The 19,222-nt window shown below is 41.7% G+C and overlaps 1 protein-coding gene across 5 annotated transcripts in view; it reads left to right on the forward strand.

The window, feature by feature from the left end:
* Nucleotides 1-19,222, forward strand: part of TRAK1 (trafficking kinesin protein 1) — an 86,427-nt gene that overhangs the window by 51,634 nt on the left and 15,571 nt on the right. For 2 of the 5 annotated variants that reach the window (XM_077303064.1, XM_077303062.1), the window contains 10 exons: nt 2,784-2,884; nt 4,012-4,120; nt 5,817-5,895; nt 8,047-8,177; nt 8,345-8,419; nt 10,501-10,638; nt 12,170-12,246; nt 13,187-13,420; nt 14,334-14,647; nt 18,612-18,941. In XM_077303064.1, coding sequence (XP_077159179.1) covers nt 2,784-2,884; nt 4,012-4,120; nt 5,817-5,895; nt 8,047-8,177; nt 8,345-8,419; nt 10,501-10,638; nt 12,170-12,246; nt 13,187-13,420; nt 14,334-14,647; nt 18,612-18,941 — 1,588 coding nt within the window. Of the gene's footprint in view, nt 1-385; nt 445-2,783; nt 2,885-4,011; nt 4,121-5,816; nt 5,896-8,046; nt 8,178-8,344; nt 8,420-10,500; nt 10,639-12,169; nt 12,247-13,186; nt 13,421-14,333; nt 14,648-18,611; nt 18,942-19,222 lie in introns of all 5 variants that reach the window. The other 3 variants (XM_077303063.1, XM_077303061.1, XM_077303060.1) reach the window with 2 other exon arrangements.

Below are 19,222 nucleotides of genomic sequence, written 5' to 3' on the forward strand. Positions count from 1 at the left end.
GTAACTAGGCATGTAATATCAACAATTATGCATGCATCCAAAATTGTCTGCCCAATGCAATCCTAATGAAAAGTCAAATTATGGTACAGAATTAGCAAGTTATACAATGCATAATTTAACTAACTTTTCAGGTTGCAATACACTTTACCAGGTTCTGACATGTTATTAAATATGATCCAGGCAGTTATCTTAGCATTTTCATCTATTTCCCTTAATTCAGTGTTTGAAATCTGCCCTTCCTGTGCCTTTACCACCACTTTTTTGTGTACTACCTTCAAACCCATTGAAATGTAATTTTTCCCCTTCTGTCTCAAGGACAGAGCCTTTTCCCCTTCTCAGCTACAAATAAGTGCTACTAACTTCTGTCCTGTACAACTCTTTCCAGTAGTAGTAAATTATGAAAACTGAAACTCAGACGCATTGTAAGGCACTAAAGAAAATGAGGTGAGTGCATTGGAGTAAACACCATACTTTATATCCTCAGCCAGTCTAGTCTCATTCTTTTGACTGTAAATTGCCTGTGGAAGAAGAAAATAGCCACATAGTATGATAATAGCATGAGGGAAATGTGTTGTCTTAACAAAGTCTACTGGCCTTCATTGTGTTTTGGTCTCCCTTGTTCTTCAGGGTTGACTTCTCCAGCACCAGGAATTCTTTGGCCAATCTAGTTGGGCTTCTTTTGTATCACAGAGCCAAATACTTAACAAATCCATCTCTCAGTATTTGTATATAATGGCTTTGAGTCTGTCTCCTTCACAGTGTTTCACTGTGATTATTAAGCTCACTAGAAGCATCTTCTTATGTGTGCCACATTTTCTACTGACAAGGATATGTAAAAATACATCTTGGTAGCTATGCCAGGTTTTTCTGAATTTGGGGTGAAATTGTTCATCCACTAGTGGTTGGATTTTAAGCGATTAGTTTGGTTTTAAAATACTTTGAAAATCTGTTTTAACACCTGGTCACTCTGATCAGCATTTAAATAAAGTGCAAGATTTGTTTTTGTCCTGTTTTGAGTTGCTACTTGAGTGTCATGAGGGCCAACTAAAGAACAGTGGAGTTTCTCTGAAATACAGGGGAACAAATAAGAGAAATGCTATTTGGCTTCTTCTACAAACCTTTCTTAGTTGGCAACACTTTACTACAATGTGGGCACAGTCTGCGTAACCAAATAACATGGTGTACCAATACTTTCTTACAATCTAGCTTAGTTAAATTTTTTCAACACCATTGAATTTTGATTAAATCTCTTAAAGACCCATTATGCACGGGGGAAATAACGCACATTCGGGGTGGAATGGCGGCGACTAAAATCACCGATAACACACGGAGCCGACTGCAACCGGCCGCAGCTTCGGTGCATGCCGCCGAAAAAGCCGCGTCAGTGAAACGCGGAAGAAAGCGCAGCTTCCGGGTGACCGGGGCGCAACCAGAAGCGGCGCCCAGATCGCTGCGTGCATAATCGGTTACTCTGGGTTTTGCCGCCGCCGCGCCCCGCCCCGTGCATAACCGGTGTGCGTCGCGTCTTCCCCCTCCGCGTTTTCCATGTGACCCGAAATCGCCGTTTCGGCGGCCGTGCATAATGGGCCAAAATGAAGCCCATTATGACAATCATTTATTGAGCTGCTTTTCTCAAGTTAAATAAGAACAAGTGTTTTTTTTTTTTTGTCACTAACCTCAGTAGTTTGGAAGAACAACTATAGATATAATACTGTTCTCCTTTCTAGATTCTTGCATGTATGTCTTTCTAAAATAACACAAAGGTAGGAAGTTATAAGCAGCAGAGATGAGTTTAGATTTTAATTTAGGTGCTTTGAAGAATAATGCAGAAAGAAATTGAGTATGTTTTCCATGAGAAGGAAGGCAGCAAGGTTTAGCCTGATGATCTTTTCAGCTCTTGGAAGCTGAGCTGGGTTGGTCCTTGGATGGGAAGACTGTGTAGACTAGGAAGGCAATGGCAAACCACCTCTTCCACATGCCTTGAAAGCCCTTAGTGGGAATGCCAAAAGCCACTTACAACTTGGTAGCACGTCTGTGGGTTTTCAGTATTCACAACATACAGCATTCTGTTTGAGGTTTCTTTTGTTTTGTTTTAAAATACCGCTTCTGACTGGTAAGATGAACACATCCATTAAAGAAGTTGTTGAGGCAACACTTTCAGGAATCTCTGCCAATACAGGCTTCTGTAGCCATATCGCTATCTTTCGGGAATCTGTGGCACTTTTTCATAATAGCTTCTCTATGTTCTCTTGAGTGTGTTGGACTGTAGCCAGAAGCATTGGCTATAGAAATGTAAGGTGCCCCAGCAGGGTAAGTGTACATAAGTGACAGTAATGTTCTGTTACACCTGAAAAGTCAACTTAGCTTGAGATAATCATTTTATCTCATAGTTCTTTGTTGGCCTTGGGAATGCCACCTAGATACGGAGAGCCACATTGTGGGTCTAACCTGAAGTGATTGCCCTTTTAGTGAGTGATTCTCCACCCAGCTGCAATTGTTTTCAGTCAGTGTAAGAACATTTGATTCACTCCAGACAGATCAACACAGAGGTGAACTGCTAAATTGGATTGAGAAGAGGGGGACAAATAACCTTCCTCTTATCATTGTGGAATTTTTATATGGCTCCACCCCAAACACTGACTAGTTTCCTCTCTCTTTGCAAGTAACCCCATGGATTGAAACATGCGCTCTAAACTATACAGAGGTTGACAGTAACTTTTTTTTTTGCTTCCAGGGATGCATGTGGAAGATGACTGACAGATATTCTCCCTTCATTTGTTCAGGTTTCTCAATTGCGTCATGAGCTTTCCATGAAAGATGAGCTGCTTCAGTTTTATACCAGCGCTGCTGAAGAGAGTGAACCAGAGTCCATCTGTTCAACTCCGTACGTATGGGACGGGGAAAATAGGTCATAGTGCCCTGTAGGAGTCCTGTTTGCACTCGTCCACTACATCTGACACCACTGCATGGTGCTTGGAGAAAGCACTGTCTGCAAGGGCATGATAATGGAGATGAACTCGTACCCCAGATCAGGCTTTCTCAACCAAGGTTTCATGAAACCCTGGGGTCTCTTGATGGCCATGGAAGGGTTTCTCAAATGGATGGGAGTTAATTATTTTTTAATATTTTTAAAGCTGTTAAACATTTATCAGGTGATATGACCATATTGATATGAACTTCCCCACAAAAAATGATATGATACCCCCCCCCCCAAAAAAAATGACCAATTATGGTCCTGGAGGGGTGGGAAGGGGAGGGGCCCCAGGTGGGCGTGTCTACAACTTTGCTTCCCAACCATATTCTGCATGATCACACCACTTATGGGGTTTCTGGCTTCACATGCGACAGACAAGATTTCCTTTCATTCTATAAGATGTGTCCCTTCTTTCACTTGTGTCCAGCAGCAGCTCATCTTTAAGCCATATCAGTTTAAGAAATGTTGAGCAACTACCAGAGCTGCACCATGGGGGGGGGAGGTGTGGGTGCCGGTGCATAACCTCTCCTATCCCCCCATGGCGCAGCGCTGTCTGCGTCAGCATGGAATGGCCAATTCAAATGCCTCCGCACACAACCCTACCCAACAGCATTAACCAGACTCATGTTAACCTTGGTTGATCAGTGCTTCAGCGAATTCTAGAATGTCAGCAGCAATAAAGAAAGTCCAACACCTTGTGGGTTTAGTCAATTCTTTATTACTAGTGTTGCAGCTCCTGAGTTCCTACTATTTTGTTATTAGATTCTATCATAGGTTTCAGCTATGAACTGAACTATGAGTCTGCACTTCTGTAAGTCTCCCATAGAGAGCACGGAAAAATTTTCTTTTCTATTTTGTAGCATGCTTAGCATTAGAATTGGGTGGAATAAAGCAAACGGCAAAGTTGGTTGTCTTTTAATTTGCAGTTTTGAAACCTAGGGGGAATACAGACTTTCGTCCAGCTCTGCATGTTAGAAAAGCTGCTCCTGCATTCTTTGTGCTCACAAAAATAAACCTATTAATGCACCTCTTGCTAGGTTGAAGAGAAACGAATCATCTTCATCCGTCCAGAATTATTTTCATTTGGATTCTCTTCAGAAGAAACTTAAGGACCTTGAAGAAGAGAATGTTGTGCTTAGATCAGAGGTAAAACCCTTCTCTAGTAATGGCAGCACAATCAAGTCCTCTTTAATGTGTGTAATTTAGTATACAGTCCTGATAAGATTAGCAAAACAAACTTCAGGAAATTGTACATGGCACTGGAGGTTCAGAGTGCGACATTTTTATGCAACCAGCATTTAGAAGTCATCCTCTTAGCTGTAGATATTCCCCTACCACTGTTGATTTGTTTACATGTGTTGGTTTTTAGATCTTGCCGGTGTTAGGATTGACTTTCCCCATTCAGTTTTGTTTTGAAGTTAATACATGGAATCCCACAGAGGAGTACCCAAGAAGAAGAAAATAAAGAAACAGAGTTTAAAGTTTTAAAATGGCAATTCAAAGATTCTTGGGAAAGCCCAACCCAGATGTTTACTGTGATGTACCTTTCTCAAATTCAGATTATGGGGGAAGCGTACCTAAGGCATCACTAACAAACTGGGGGTGGGGGGATCCTTGCTGCCCATGTTTGCAGATACCAAGGAATAAACACCAGGGTGCACTTGGATGCTGGAGGTCGGTACCCATGGAGCTTCAAACTCCCACACCTGATGTCCATGGCTTCTGTAGGCAATGGGGCAAGGGTTTATTAACTTGATCTGACTGGTCAGCAGAAGTCCCTTAGGTCTGGTTTCAGCCTAGTGAACGGTCCTTCTGTGAGAGTAAGCTTGGAGGCTTTCGTTTACAAAATCAACAATCCTTTATTTACAGTCATTCAGACAGGTACAATAAATGCTGGGATAGCAAAATGCGAGGTAAAATGCAAAATCTGATAGCACATTTTCCTTAGCCTATAATAAAGGTGTGTACCCAAAAGAAGGGAGGGGGCTTAATTTCTGATTTCTGGGGGGGGGGGTTGCTTTTCATCTCAATTTTTTGAGACTCTGCTTACTGCTGTGGTATATATGCATGTGTGTCTCCCAAAAATACAGGACATTTTAGTCATTTTCCCCATGCTCCCCACGGGGTGGGATAGACCGAGAGAGGCAAAGATGGTCTCACCAAGCAGCTGTTTAGCAGCATCTCCAGTTGCTTTGCCAGGAGGCCATTTGTATCTCCATAGAAAATAATGGCCCTTTGAAATTGAAGGTGGCTGGAGAGGCCGACTAACACCTGATCTAGTAGACCTGGTTGCCAAGGCTAGGCCTGCTGTTCATAGGGGCTATTATTTCTTGGCATAATGGAGCCATTATTTCCCACAGGCAGTGGAGAGGCCAGATCCACCCATTTGTCACTTTTTAAAGACTGGCTTCTCTCCTTCCTTCTCTGTTCCTGGTGCCCCAAACCCTCTTGAAGTGCTGGGAGATAAATGTTCATTAATTCCAGAATTTGGGAGTGTTTGGGGATAATTTCAGAGATCCCCTCAAGTCAAGTCAACCCAAAGCTGTTAATTTCCTGTTTATTTTTGGGTCAGGTATTTAAGAACATGCCCCCCCCCCCAGCCTATAAACAATGTTTTGTTTTTCCAGTTTCAGTGATGACACCTAGTGGTGCTAACTTGTAATTGTTCCTTATATTCATGGAAGAGAAAAATCAATGGTCCCCATCTCCCCCGCCCTCCAAGCTCAAACTGTGCAAAGAAAGACTTTTCCCTTTAGGAATCAAATGGTCATTCTAGAAACAGCAAGGTCTTAAGGCATGGTTAATTCTGATTTTTTTTTTAATTTTTGGATCTTTCAAACAGGCCTGCCAGCTGAAGACAGAAACCATTACGTACGAAGAGAAAGAACAGCAGCTTGTGAACGACTGCGTGAAAGAGCTCAGTATGTTTCTCTTATCCCTTTGCTAGCTGGTCAGGCCACTCAGGTGCAAGACGTGCGTACTGAATTTCTTGACATTCAGATATGTCTCCAAGTGCATTACCAGGTTGGAAGTACAGCTTTGAGATTATAGCCCCCAGCCCTTGCACTGCTTCATGGCCTAAAGTTAATTGGCCTCCAGTTTGCAATCCTTATTATTTCGCTGGTTTTCTGAGCTGATGTTAATCATGTAATCTGAATCCTTTAAAAAAAGGATTTTGGGGGGTTCTTTTCACTCTATGTTCCAGTGCAGTATGTTGCACTTAACTTGCCTTTCTCAACTATTTTACTGTTGAGAAACCCCTGAAACATTCTTCGAGCTTCAAGAAACACCAGAAGTGGCATAATCTTGCAGAATATGGTTTGGAAGCAGAGCTGTGTACATGCCCACCCGGGGTCCCTCCCCTTCTCACCCCTCTAGGCTCATCATTGGCCATTTTCTGGAGGGGGGGGGGAATTCATTGACATGACCATGTATGGTCATATCACCTGTTATTTAACAAATTTTTAAAAATATGTTAAAATTAATTAACTCCCATCCACTCAAGAAACCCTTCCAGGGCCATCAAAAAACTGCAAGGTTTCATAAAACCCTGGTTGAGAAAGCCTGACAGCTATGCCATGGCCTGTGAGATTAGTTTTGAAATATAAACTCCATTTATTTTAATCCCATCCTTCCTCCTAGGACGAGCTAAAGCTGGTGTGTGTGTTTCTCCCCTCCCCGTTTTATCCTCACAAAATTCCTGAGCGTAGGTCAGGCTGTCTGGCCCAAAGTCATCTGGTGAGCTTCGCAACAGAGTGGGTGTTGGTGTTTAAATATGCAAAGAGGGGTGCTGCACCGGGCTGGTTAAAATAGTTTTATCAAGAAAAGAAACAAACTTTGTGTAGAAGGAAGAGAGACCTAACTAATTGTTTCATTGTCCTCATTCAGTTGTGGAGGCAAGCAGGGAGGAAGTATATTCAAAGGAACAGGAAGTCTCCAATTGAGCCAATCAGTATGCTGGAGGAGATTGTTTGAAAAATATCAGGAAGTTCCTAATTAATTATGCCAAAGACACGTCTCCTCCAATGCCTCCTGTGGAATATTCTTTATATGCGTGCTACAGATCTTGCATATGCCAACAGTAGGGATTCAAACCCAGGCCCCCCCAGTCCCGGTCTGACTTGCTACCCATTTATATTTCTTTATAACTCAGGAAGCATACTTTCCTGTTGCATCTCTGGATTGTGGGAAGGCACTGTTTGACCCGTATGTTGACAGCCAAAGTTGAACTTTTGGTATGAATGTAGGGCACATCATGAATTTTTTGTTGTATCTGTGAGTGATAAGGAGTTGGAATGGCTACTATTTGTTTTCTAAAGTAAGCTGCTTTATTTCAGAGTATCTTTGTTCTACAAGGCTGGCTAGTACCATTCTTATAAAATGCATTATAAGCATTTTAATTGAATTTGGTGGTATATATCATGTTTCAGATTATTGTTCCAAAACGACATCTGTTTCTGATTCACTTCCCTGTAGGCCTGGGTTTTACGCTTTGCTCCTTTTGCCCACATGACATTAATTCTTGCTTCTCTTTGCTTGGTGTTCCTAAGTAACAATATTTAAAGAATGATTCCCTCTTTAAACTGAGACTTGCAAGTGTTTATCTCAACCCAGAGGAAGGATTTCACCATACTGAAGAAATACCTGCAATTCATAAAAAGTCCTTATATCAACTCCTGACAACCTGATATGATTCTGTTTTTTATTCTCTGTAGCTATCATCCTATCCTATCCATCTATAGCTGGGTTGGCCAAACGGTGGCTTTCCAGATTTCCGTGGACTACAATTCCCATGAGCCCCTGCTAGCACAGGCTGGCAGGGGCTCATGGAAATTGTAGTCCACTGACATCTGGAAAGCCACAATTTGGCCAGCCCTGATTTATAGGTAGCCAGCTCTAGCCATACTAATTTCAAAGGTCAGCCTTGGGAGGTCAAACTACATGAGTGTGGCCGTTCTTGTGTTGTGTTTTGTTTTCTCATTGTTCCATCCAAATAACAATCGAGGAGGTAAATGAGTCATTGGACTCAATCCGTTATTATTAACCATTATTTTGTTTCTTAATTGTGACAGGAGATGCAAATATCCAGATTGCCAGCATCTCTGAAGAGCTAGCCAAAAAAACGGAAGATGCTGCTCGACAACAGGAAGAAATCACCCATCTTCTCTCTCAGATTGTGGATTTGCAGAAGAAGGCAAAAGCTGTAAGTCTCAAATAACAGCTGGGAAATAGTCGCTGTAATACAATGTGTGCTGTGGTTGTTCTGTTTTGATAATCCCCATTAATTCCTAAATGCTGAAAGTTTGTGGACAGGAAAACTGTGGAATTATGCATTTACTTTGGCTTTCTTGGTGTTTTGTTTTTTCTCAGTGTACGGTGGAGAATGAAGAACTTGTCCAACATTTGGGTGCAGCTAAAGATGCCCAAAGGCAGCTCACAGCTGAAGTGAGTATAGAAATGTAATGGTTATATATAGAGGTAGGCAGTCCCTTTTAGCCCAGCGGCACATTAATGTTTAAAGGGCTCTTGTGTAGTTTAGTCCAGTCTTACTCCAGATCATGGTTGAATTTCACATTTTATCGATTCAAATAATGAGGACATAAAATGTATGCCAAAAAAACGCTTTGCCTTTGGCAGGAATCTTTATTGAGCATATCAAATACAGAGAGAGAAGGAAATAGGCAAATCAGGAAGCAAGGCAATATACTCAATCAGGGGACTAGGCTGTACTAGAAATAACCTGATAAATATAAAATGAATAAGCAATCCATTGATAAATTCCTAGCAGAAATTACTCCTTTTAAAGCTGGATGTCCTCCCTTAGTCAGTCCCAGAGGGAGAACCCTCCCCCATGTTGATATGAGTGTATGGAGTTCCCAGAGAGAGAAAGAAGGGGGAAATGAAGCAGAGGTAGGGGAGGAGAATTGGCGTAACGGGATTGTATTCCTTCTGAGCAGAACTCAGGAAGGGAACAGGAGCAGAGGGAAGGGACATTGGCAAGAAAGAGGAGCAGATTAAAGAAGTAAGGAAGAAAGTAGCCAGTAGTGCCTGATCCTGCAGCGTGAGCCTCGTTTCAGAGTTCCAGAGTAGCAAGGAAGGGGTGGCCAAAATGTAGCACTCCAGATGTCCATGGACTACAATTCCCATGAGACCCTGCCAGCACCAAGGTGGCAGAGGCTCATGGAAATGGTAGTCCATGAACATCAGGAGACTCATGGTTTGGTCACTCCTGCTCTAGGGAGAAGCCGTGCCCCAGTGTGGCTGTGGAGCAATCTCTATGGTGGGACTGCAACTAATTCTGCTAGCTTTTTTGCTGATGCATCTATGTCCTTTTTGCCAGGGGGTTGCTGTTGGAGCCAAATGTCATTGGCTACTGTTTAGATCAGTTTCACTATTGGGTTGTTTGGGCTTTTCTTGCCATTGGAGAATTTTGGATCCATTTTCCCATTTAGCTCCATCTTGTAATTGGATGAGCTATTTATTTATTTATTTATCATACTTCTATACCGCCCTCCCCGGAGGCTCAGGGCGGTTTCAAGATCCCTGTTGTTGTTGAGAGGTTAGAATCCTCATAGGAAAGGTCTGACTTCCCTGTGTGGCTGGCATGACTAATGCCTGATATCAGTAGGCCAGGAAATGTGTTAATGTTCCTCACTGTGTAGTGACTGGTTTTCTGGAGAATTCTGTATTTATGGGAGATTCTTGCATGATCTAAGAGGTTTGTTTAGCATCCTGTCGACTCTGCTCATAAATCAAGGCTGGGACCTTGATGAGTCACAGAAGGGAGTCTGCTTCAGGTGAGTCAGAGTTCTCTTGGGATCTACGTTACTTCATCTTGCCTTATCCTCTTATTCACATACATAATATTCTGGTTTAATATCAGACATGGATCTTGTCCTGCAGCTCAGAGATTACAGGATTTAAGAAGTCAAGGAAGGGCCGGAGATCTCAAAAACGGGCTTCCCAACAAGGTGATCTTGGGGCATATCAGCGATTAAGCTTTGGATGAATGAAAAAAGAACTGGAGTTCCCAAGAAAAGTGATACTTGCCAACCAAAAAGAAAGTTATAAGGTTTTTCTAAAAACAAAACAAAAACGTAACATATAGTTCAGTCCTATGCAGAATTCTTTTATTTTCTGTTTGACTCAGAAAAATGGACTTGAATTCTTATTGCTGACTAAGTAGCTTGAGCATGTTTGTATAAAAGCTCCTGAAACCTCAGAAGAAAATGCAAACCTAGACAGGACTCTCACTGGTGAAGGAGTAACCCTTCCTGTGTGCCCCATATCTCTTTGTATCATTCTCTTAAATCAGTTAGGAGAAGATTCGTGTACCTTTACGCAACTCCCCGAACCCCATGGGAACCTTGGCCTCATTCCTCATCACACATTACAGCCTATCTAGAAAGCAGATTCAGGCTTTCTAGATGGTTCTCGTGGGTTGTAGTATTTATAAATGCAGAGGCTTCCTTTGGACCTCCCGCTAAGGATTCTGACTCACGGATAGGCCTTTTTCTGCCTTACAGTTACGAGAGCTGGAAGACAAGTATGCCGAGTGCATGGAAATGCTTCATGAGGCACAGGAAGAGCTGAAGAACCTTCGGAACAAGACGATGCCAAATGCCACCTCTCGCCGTTACCATTCGTTAGGCCTTTTCCCCATGGTAAGCATTGCAAAGAATACTTTCTAGAAAACACAGCTCTGGCAAAGTCCAATGCAGCTTTGGTTAGCTTAAGGCAGCCATTTTCAACCTTTTTACCACTGAGAAACCCCTGAAACATTCTTCAGGCTTTGAGAAACCGCAGAAGTGGTGCAGGTGTACAGAATATGGTTGGGAAGCATAGCTGTGTACACTCACCTGGAGCCTTTCCCCTCCTTACCCCCTCTGGCTACTGGGAGAGGCAGGTTGACATGACCATATATAATGTTTAACAAAAATTAATTAACTCCCACCCATTTGGGAAACCCTTCCAGGGCTATCAGGAAACCCCAAGATCCAGCGAGCTTCTTACTGCAGGGGGACAGGGAGAGGGAAGCACAGCCGCCGGCACACAGCCCCAAGCAAACATGCATGCGCAGAGCTGCCACGCATGCACGTTTGTGCCCACCGGGGATGCAAATCTGTACACACAGCAGTTTTGCGCATGCGCAGAGCTGCCGCGCATGTGCGTTTGCGCCCCAGTGGGTGCAAATGCACATGCGCGGCAGCTTGTGCACCCGCGTTTGCGGGGGGCTGCCACGCATGCGTGGCGCCCCCACGTCGCCCTCTTCCGCCACCCCTTGGCAACAGGCCGCAATCTAAAAAAGCTTGCGAACCGCTGCCCTAGAAGATGAAAACGATTCTGCCATCATAAGGGAAAACAATCACTCCCTCAACAAAGACATCATGACTATGACATGTGCTGAATCCTGAAGACCAAAATGGGTCTTACAGTGGTTTCAATCTTTTTGCTCGTCTGGACAGACTGAGAGTAGTCACAGGTGTATTCAATGCATTTTCATTGCCCCGACTTCCAAAAGAGGCCAAGCCCGTATTGTGCGCCACAAAATATTTTAGTATTTAAATTGCCAAAGACCTGTGTTTCATTTTGACAGCAGCTGTACAGACATACTCATGGCTGCTGTAGGGAGTACAACCTGAGAGAGATTTATGTTCCATATTGTATGTACACTATATATTTCATTCTGAAACAAAATCTCTTGCATTTGACTTTTTGATGTCTTTTAAAATTAAAATGTATTAAGCCACATCAACACCAGAGAGACAGAAAAGAAACCAAAGCATGTCAATAAGTACATTGTCAAAAGATTTAACCATTATATACTAGAGTTTGGATGTTTAATGGACATACAAACTTTTTTGTGAGTATCAAAGTAGTACAGTTGGAAAGTAGAGTAGCCCCAAAATATACCTATAAATCCTATTTTAGGAAGTGTAATGGTGAATAAAGATTATTCTAATTCCTGGGTGTCATGTACGCAACTGGAGACCTTGGGCTTGCCACAGCACTGATAAAGCTGTTCTGACCAAGCAGGAATATCAGGGTTCTCTCAGCCTCACCCACTTCACGGGGTGACTGTTGTGGGGAGAGGAAAGGGATGGTGACTGTAAGCCACTTTGAGACTCCTTTGGGTAGAGAAAAGCGGCATATAAGAACCAACTCTTCTTCTTCTGTTTGAAATTGTTTTAACAGGATTCTTTGGCAGCGGAAATTGAAGGATCAATGCGGAAAGAGCTGCATCTGGATGATCCTGAATCTCCCGACTTAACGTAGGACCAATGCATTGCAAAATACTGCCACAATTGATTTTGTTAATCGGAAAAAAATAACATTTAACAAGAAATGAATTCCCCACATGATAGCAGCAATAGTCTAGGGATGTAAAATTTTGGGAAGAAAATGGTATTTTTTTGTTTGGGTCTGGTTGGCCAGAAAGAAATGACCTGATCCACATGGTGAGTGACTGGATAGAAATAGGCAGCCACTGGAATCCAGAACAGCTTTAAATGGCCTTAATGTGCAAGGCATAGTTTGGCCCTAAGTCACACATAGTTCTCTCTTGATTCAGTGCAAGCACCTTCTACCATTGTTGCATTTTTTGATGCAGGAGCAATTAGAACAGTTTAATCATTCCTCTTTCTTGGTGAAGACATTGAGGTTTCATGCTCTTATGCTACACAGGGAAGATAATGTACCATTTCAGTACCGGAATTTCCTTAAATGTACATTAGAGAATCCAGTATTCTAATTATCTCATTTACTATACAAGGTCTTCTGGTTTTTGCCCCAATGGTGAGAGGAGTGGCAATGAGTATAGGATGAGTCTATGAGTTGCCCCCATCCGCAGCTTGGGATACAGTCTCTGACACCCAATAACAATTTGACAGACTCAGAGTAGCTTATTCTGAAGAATGTTGAACGTTACTATCTTATATCCTTTTTTTCTGTGCAGAACAGTAAATAATATAGAAAGTTTTCCATTGCTGCTAAATAGAGTAAGATTGGGAATCTATGATTCTGGTTCTGTAGGGGAGGCTGACTTATCTGTATTTCAGTATTTCTGTTCTTTCTTACTTTCTATAAAAATAAAAATGTTTATTAAAAAAAAGAAAAATTTTCCATTGCTATTCATAGGATTGAGCAGTTGTAGGCCATAATATGATGCCATTCCTGGTTGCTTTTGATGATTACCAACTTTCTTCTTGACAGCCATCACAAGAGAGTCTTTGACACGGTGCGAAATGTCAACCAGGTGGTGAAGCAGAGATCCCTGACCCCCTCTCCAATGAACATCCCAGGATCCAACCAGTCTTCAGCAATGAACTCTCTCATTTCTAGCTGTGTCAGCACCCCCCGATCCAGCTTCTACGGAGGAGACATCTCCAATATTGTAATCGACAACAAGACGAATAGCATCATTCTAGAAACTGAATCCGACTCTGGGTCAGTCCTGTGCACTTGGGCTGCCTTATATTCTTTACTTGTACCCCCAGAAGAAGAACAGTGTCAGTAGAATTCTTCTCTTCCTTTCAATGATTTATGTCATGAATGTTCATGAAGATGAACCAGAATGGGGCTTCCGGAATTGTTAAATACTTGCATGCCTGTATTGTTGAATATTTCACTAATTTAAATATCAAAATAATATTCAGGCAAATTGTCTTTGTATTGGTGATTACTGTCAGTTGGATCCAACCAGCTTTTCTGCTGTTGAAAAAGGAAAAAGGCATTCTGCTTAACTACCCAAAGAGGTTAAACAACAATAATTGGACCTGCACATAAAAAAAAAGTATGGAATGGGAGCTGTATTATTGGAGGAGAGAGGAATTGAGTGAGATTAAGTAAAAAAGCTTCTTACTCTATATAACTGAAACCAGGTTAAAGATTTGATTTTGACCTTGGTAGATCACATGATGTTGATCTCAGTTGACGATAGTGGGAGGAAAGAAGGCAGCTTTTCCTGCCAATTACTGGTATGGATCGGGTTATAACATCTGTATTGGTAAAACCAGGTGTACGTCCTGTGGACTCTTATACATGATATATATTGTTGGCTCCTAGGTTGTATGGACAGGACATGGTATTTAGTTAACATGGGCTCATCTTTTCAAAAGTGTGTCTAGGATTAATATGCTTTCCCAGCCCACCTTCACCCCAATTTGTTTCATATCTTTTTAAAGTTATGGAGTACTGGTCAAGCGATTGTCCCACTGTGTAGAACTAAGATCGGTTTTCCTAGGATTTTACATACCAGCATTTCTGGATTTTCCCCTTAGATTCCTCTTGACACATATATGCATAATATCAGTCAGTATGCAACCTTCTAAAGTGTCTGTTTGCTCTCTTTTTTTTTAAGAAACGAAGAAAAGAAAAAACCTGGGACTCCAGGAACACCTGGGTCGAGCGACCTGGAAACAGCTCTCCGAAGGTTGTCTCTTCGGAGAGAAAACTACCTGTCAGAGAGGAAATTCTTTGAAGAAGAGCAGGAAAGAAAACTAAGAGAATTGGCAGAGAAAGGTCATCTCCATAGTGGCACCGTGACTCCAACAGAGAGCATCATGTCGTTGGGAACTCACTCCAGGTTTTCTGAGTTCACTGGATATTCAGGAATGTCTATCAGCAGTCGCTCGTACCTCCCAGAGAAGCTTCAGATTGTGAAGCCCTTAGAAGGTGATGATAAAGCACCTCGTCCTTTATCTGTTCTCCTTAGCGATGGTCTTTGGTCTCTCCTCCACCAACAGGAAGCTGGAAATCTCTGTAACACATATTCATTTTACTTCAGAGATAGCCATCCACGTTGCTTGTTCGAACTCTTTTAAAGTTAGAAGTTAAACTCTTTTAAAGCTAGAAGTTTGGAGGGTTTTTTGGAGCAAGCAACTTTCAGAGTAAAATCATGCATGCTGTGTCTAAATCACATTTCAGTCGAATATCTGTATAACTCAGTTAATTTCATTTGCTTCCTGCTGTCCATTCACATATTCATGCATCTCTGTGCACAAGGAGAAACAGGGACTGGAGAGTAGGGTTGTGCATGGTGGCATCCAACTTGGCCGTTCCAGGCCAATGCAGCCAGCGCCTGGGGGGGGGAGGTGCGGGCACCAGTATGTAACTCGGCACACAGGCGCAGAGCCTGCATGTATGTGCCAAGTTACGCACCCGTGCCTCCCCCCCCCTGCAGCACAGCGCTGGCTGCATCAGCCTGGAAAGGCCAATTCGGATGCCACCATGCACAACCCTACTGGAGAGACCTCAGTCTGAAGCAATACTTTGTTTCACTGTAGTGGTTATGGCTAATGATGAGGCAACATTCCCTGACTTGTTCTGTGGATTTCCAAAAGGTTGCTACAAAATAGCACAATGCATTTGACAATCTTAAGACCAATATTGAATTTGATCTTAAGATCAAATCTGAACATCTTAAGACCCATGTTAAGGAATGTGTATGGTTCATATACAGTCCAATCCAATGAACAGTTAAATTTAATATAATCAATAGATGGCACTTTAAAAAGCACATCAACAGATGTTGCGTTATAGTCTTGGCACCTGTGACTTGTGTGGATCTTTCCATTGCTTGTTTTGATTTTTAAGTCCATAGACTAGTTCAAGATGGCAATATCTATCTGTTTTGACCAGTATAGGAGAGAAAAAAGAGCACAGTACTAATTCTTTTAGGATAGGAGATTCTTTGTGTTGTGTCAAAGTTTCAAAAATGTGCAGCCAGCTCAAAAGAATCAACTGATGCACTTCTGAAGTTCTTAAATCACTTCATAGAAATGCCTACCTTCATTTACTGGTCATTGGCCTTGTATTAGGTTTCTGTTATCCACTTATATCTCTGCTTTCTTTTTCAATAAACTTTCAGTCTCCATAACCTTTCTCTCTGTCTCTTTTGATTTTTCACTTTGTTCTGTTTTTTCTTAATCTGTTGAACCTTTTCTGTCATTTATGTGGTTTATTTTCAAAGTTTAAAAGTGTTTGCCGTATAGTTTGTTGTCATTTCGGTGAGGGAGTTATTTGGTCCCCATCCTCTTAGAAAAATATTTCCTCCTGAAATTTGAAAATGAAGTTGGAGTAGTTTAGAATAACTTTAATTTTTTTAACTGTAACCCATTGTATTTTACATTTGAGTATTACTGTGGGATATGTCTATGTAAAGGGATGTTTACAGTAAAATATTGACGATAATCCAATGTTTTGTTAAATTGCTTCCCGTGAAGACTATTGCCAGATGCAAAATTTGTCATGAAAGAACAGGTAAATGGATACTATAGTTACATGTAGGTAAAAGTGAAGGAAGAATTCGTTACAGATTAGTCAACAGCATGGATGCTTTTTGCCTACTATCAGGAACAAAAGGGAGAAGAGACTTGGTAGCCGATTGGTTGGTAGTATGATTAGCACATAATAATAGGTCATTTAAATGCTGCTTATTTGCCCATGTTTAAACATTACTTTAAGTGGGGAAGCAATATAGACTAGGGTTGTACATTCAACTGACAAAATATCTGAATAATACCTTATTGGTATTTTGTGGCTATTGTTTCAGCTGCATGTTGATTTGGGTATTTTTGACTGCCTGAAACAGCCAAGCCCCCTAAATCCTGAAAATATGGTGATTTTAAAGGCATTTTAAAGGGATTACATTCCCTTTAAACATCTGAGTGAACTCACCACTTGTGTTTAAAGAGATTGTGAGCCCTTTAAACACCTTTCCCCCTCCTTCATTGAAATCAATTGAAGATGGGGTACCTTCTTTTAGGGCCCATAGAACTGGGACTCCTGATCCAATTTTTCTGATATCCACAAATTGATTCCTCTTTATATCCTATGGTATATTGGAAATGAAGAAATTAAGGGTTTCTGAACAAAATCCTGAATCCAAATACCATATAGGTATTGGATATACCATATAGGTATACCATATAGGTATTGAGATTCAGTAATATCTGACCCTGAAAAATGCCAATTTTTATTTTGTACCCCCTAATATAGACACAAGAGCCTCTTGTGGCACAGAGTGGTAAGGCAGCTGTCTGAAAGCTTTGCCCATGAGGCTGGGAGTTCGATCCCAGCAGCCGGCTCAAGGTTGACTCAGCCTTCCATCCTTCCGAGGTCGGTAAAATGAGTACCCAGCTTGCTGGGGGGTAAATGGTCATGACTGGGGAAGGCACTGGCAAACCACCCCATATTGAGTCTGCCAAGAAAACGCTGGAGGGCGTCACCCCAAGGGTCAGACATGACTCGGTGCTTGCACAGGGGATACCTTTACCTTTAATATAGACACAGCGTTTCAGTCTACATTATTTCTGTTCAAGTTAATAGAGTCTATGATCTGGATTCCATGTAGATGTCTACAGGTGCAAGGAAGGGACAATTTCTGCCAATTTGCCATTACGTGAAATAGCTCAAATTCCTCATAGTTGTTCCCAGGGGATCCCATCTGCCAGGAGCAGCATTTGGGAGGTTGATTTGAGCTGCCATGAGGAGGGGGAGATTGATAAAAGTTGACTTCCTTACACGTAAGGAAATCTGTGTGCAATTCCACCCAATGTATATTTTACTGTTTCAAAATTAATTTAAACCAGGTTCTTGAATGAGAATGATAGGAGCACTGTGTTTTTCTGGGTTCCACACAGATATCACCTAAGCCCATCTATAAGCTATGTATAATGGCAGAGGAATTTTGCTCTTACGAGCAGTTACCATAACTTTTGCATACTATTTTCAGATACCTGTGACTTTTAGCCTATTTTCGGTGATGCTTCTGTTGCTTTAATAGCAATGGTGTAGAAACCAAGACTGCCATTAGAGCATTAAAAACTTACTGTACGTACAGTAATAATTGCTCTTGTATCTATCAAAATTTAAGCTGTACATTTGGGTTGAAATTCCCAAATTTAGCTCTATTTTAAGATGGTTGCCTGACAACGGAATTTCATCCTGATGTAATTGAATGTGTCTCAACTTTTATTTTTAACTCATTGTTTCCATGTTTTATGTATTTTTATAATTCATTCGTTCCTCATTCAAAGTATTTTCCTTCCAAGGATGAATCTACAGGTACAGTAACATATACATTATGCATTAGCAAGTTATTTTCACATATACTGGCTAGGTGAAAGTACAGAAGTTGAAATCTATTTTGTTTTATTTTGCATAATTATAGGGCTGGTGTTCTTATTGCTGTTCTTCTAATTACTGTGTCTCCCTTTAGCCTCCGGTAATAAATTCTAATCTTGTGTACATCCTTCCTGATTTCTTCCAGTCATTTTAGTTTTCAAAAACAAATCCCTAAAGGCTCGGTGTTCGCATTTTTGATAACTTGCCAATATGTGTATCAGTGTCATCATTTAAAAATATATTATTTTATCCTGTTAAAATATAAGCAGCTGCAATAATTGACAGGGAATAAGTTTAAGAACCTTGTCCTCATTTGGCTGATGCTCTTATGCACGAGCAATATTAAATTTGTTGAGCTGTGTACTGCTTGAGTATCCACCATAGCAGTGTCTTACAGAATGATATTCAAAATGAATGGCAATACTTCCATAGCAGCTAGGAGTATAGGCCATCTGGGAGAGCGGTCCTTCACCAAACAATTCTGACTGTCTTTGTTTTGTTACTTCCCAAGGTTCTGCCACTTTGCACCACTGGCAGCAGCTTGCTCAGCCTCATCTGGGGGGAATCCTAGACCCACGGCCCGGGGTTGTCACTAAGGGCTTCCGGACTCTGGACCTCGACGTAGATGAAATATACTGCCTTAACGATTTTGAAGAAGACGAGACAGGTGACATTACATTCAAGGGCCTAACTACCTCAACACCAGTTCAGCACACAGAGACCTCAGGTGAGAGGTCCCAAGCACAAGTGACTGTTTCAGACAGCGAGAATTTTCCAAGTCGCTCTCAGGCTTTCCCAGAGGAGATGCAGGAACCTGCGATTGACGATGATGAGGGGTCTGGTGAGGGAACCTCATTAAGTCCAGTACCACTGCAGTGTTTACAGGATGTTGATCACTGGGCCATTCTCACATCTCTCCCGAGCAGCATCCACAATGTCGCTTCGTGTGTAGCTGCAGCACACTAGTGCATACAAGAATTAACACAGTCACGTCTCACAAGGACTTCTAACAAATCACGGCTGTGGCTTTGCCTATTTGTTTTATAAGCGCATGGTTCTCCGCTGTTTTATAGTTTGATATGAGAAGGCTGCTAAAAGTACTTGATGTAGTTAGGTGCTAGA

This window comes from Paroedura picta, chromosome 11, assembly GCF_049243985.1.
Source record: "Paroedura picta isolate Pp20150507F chromosome 11, Ppicta_v3.0, whole genome shotgun sequence".
NCBI lineage: Eukaryota > Metazoa > Chordata > Lepidosauria > Squamata > Gekkonidae > Paroedura > Paroedura picta.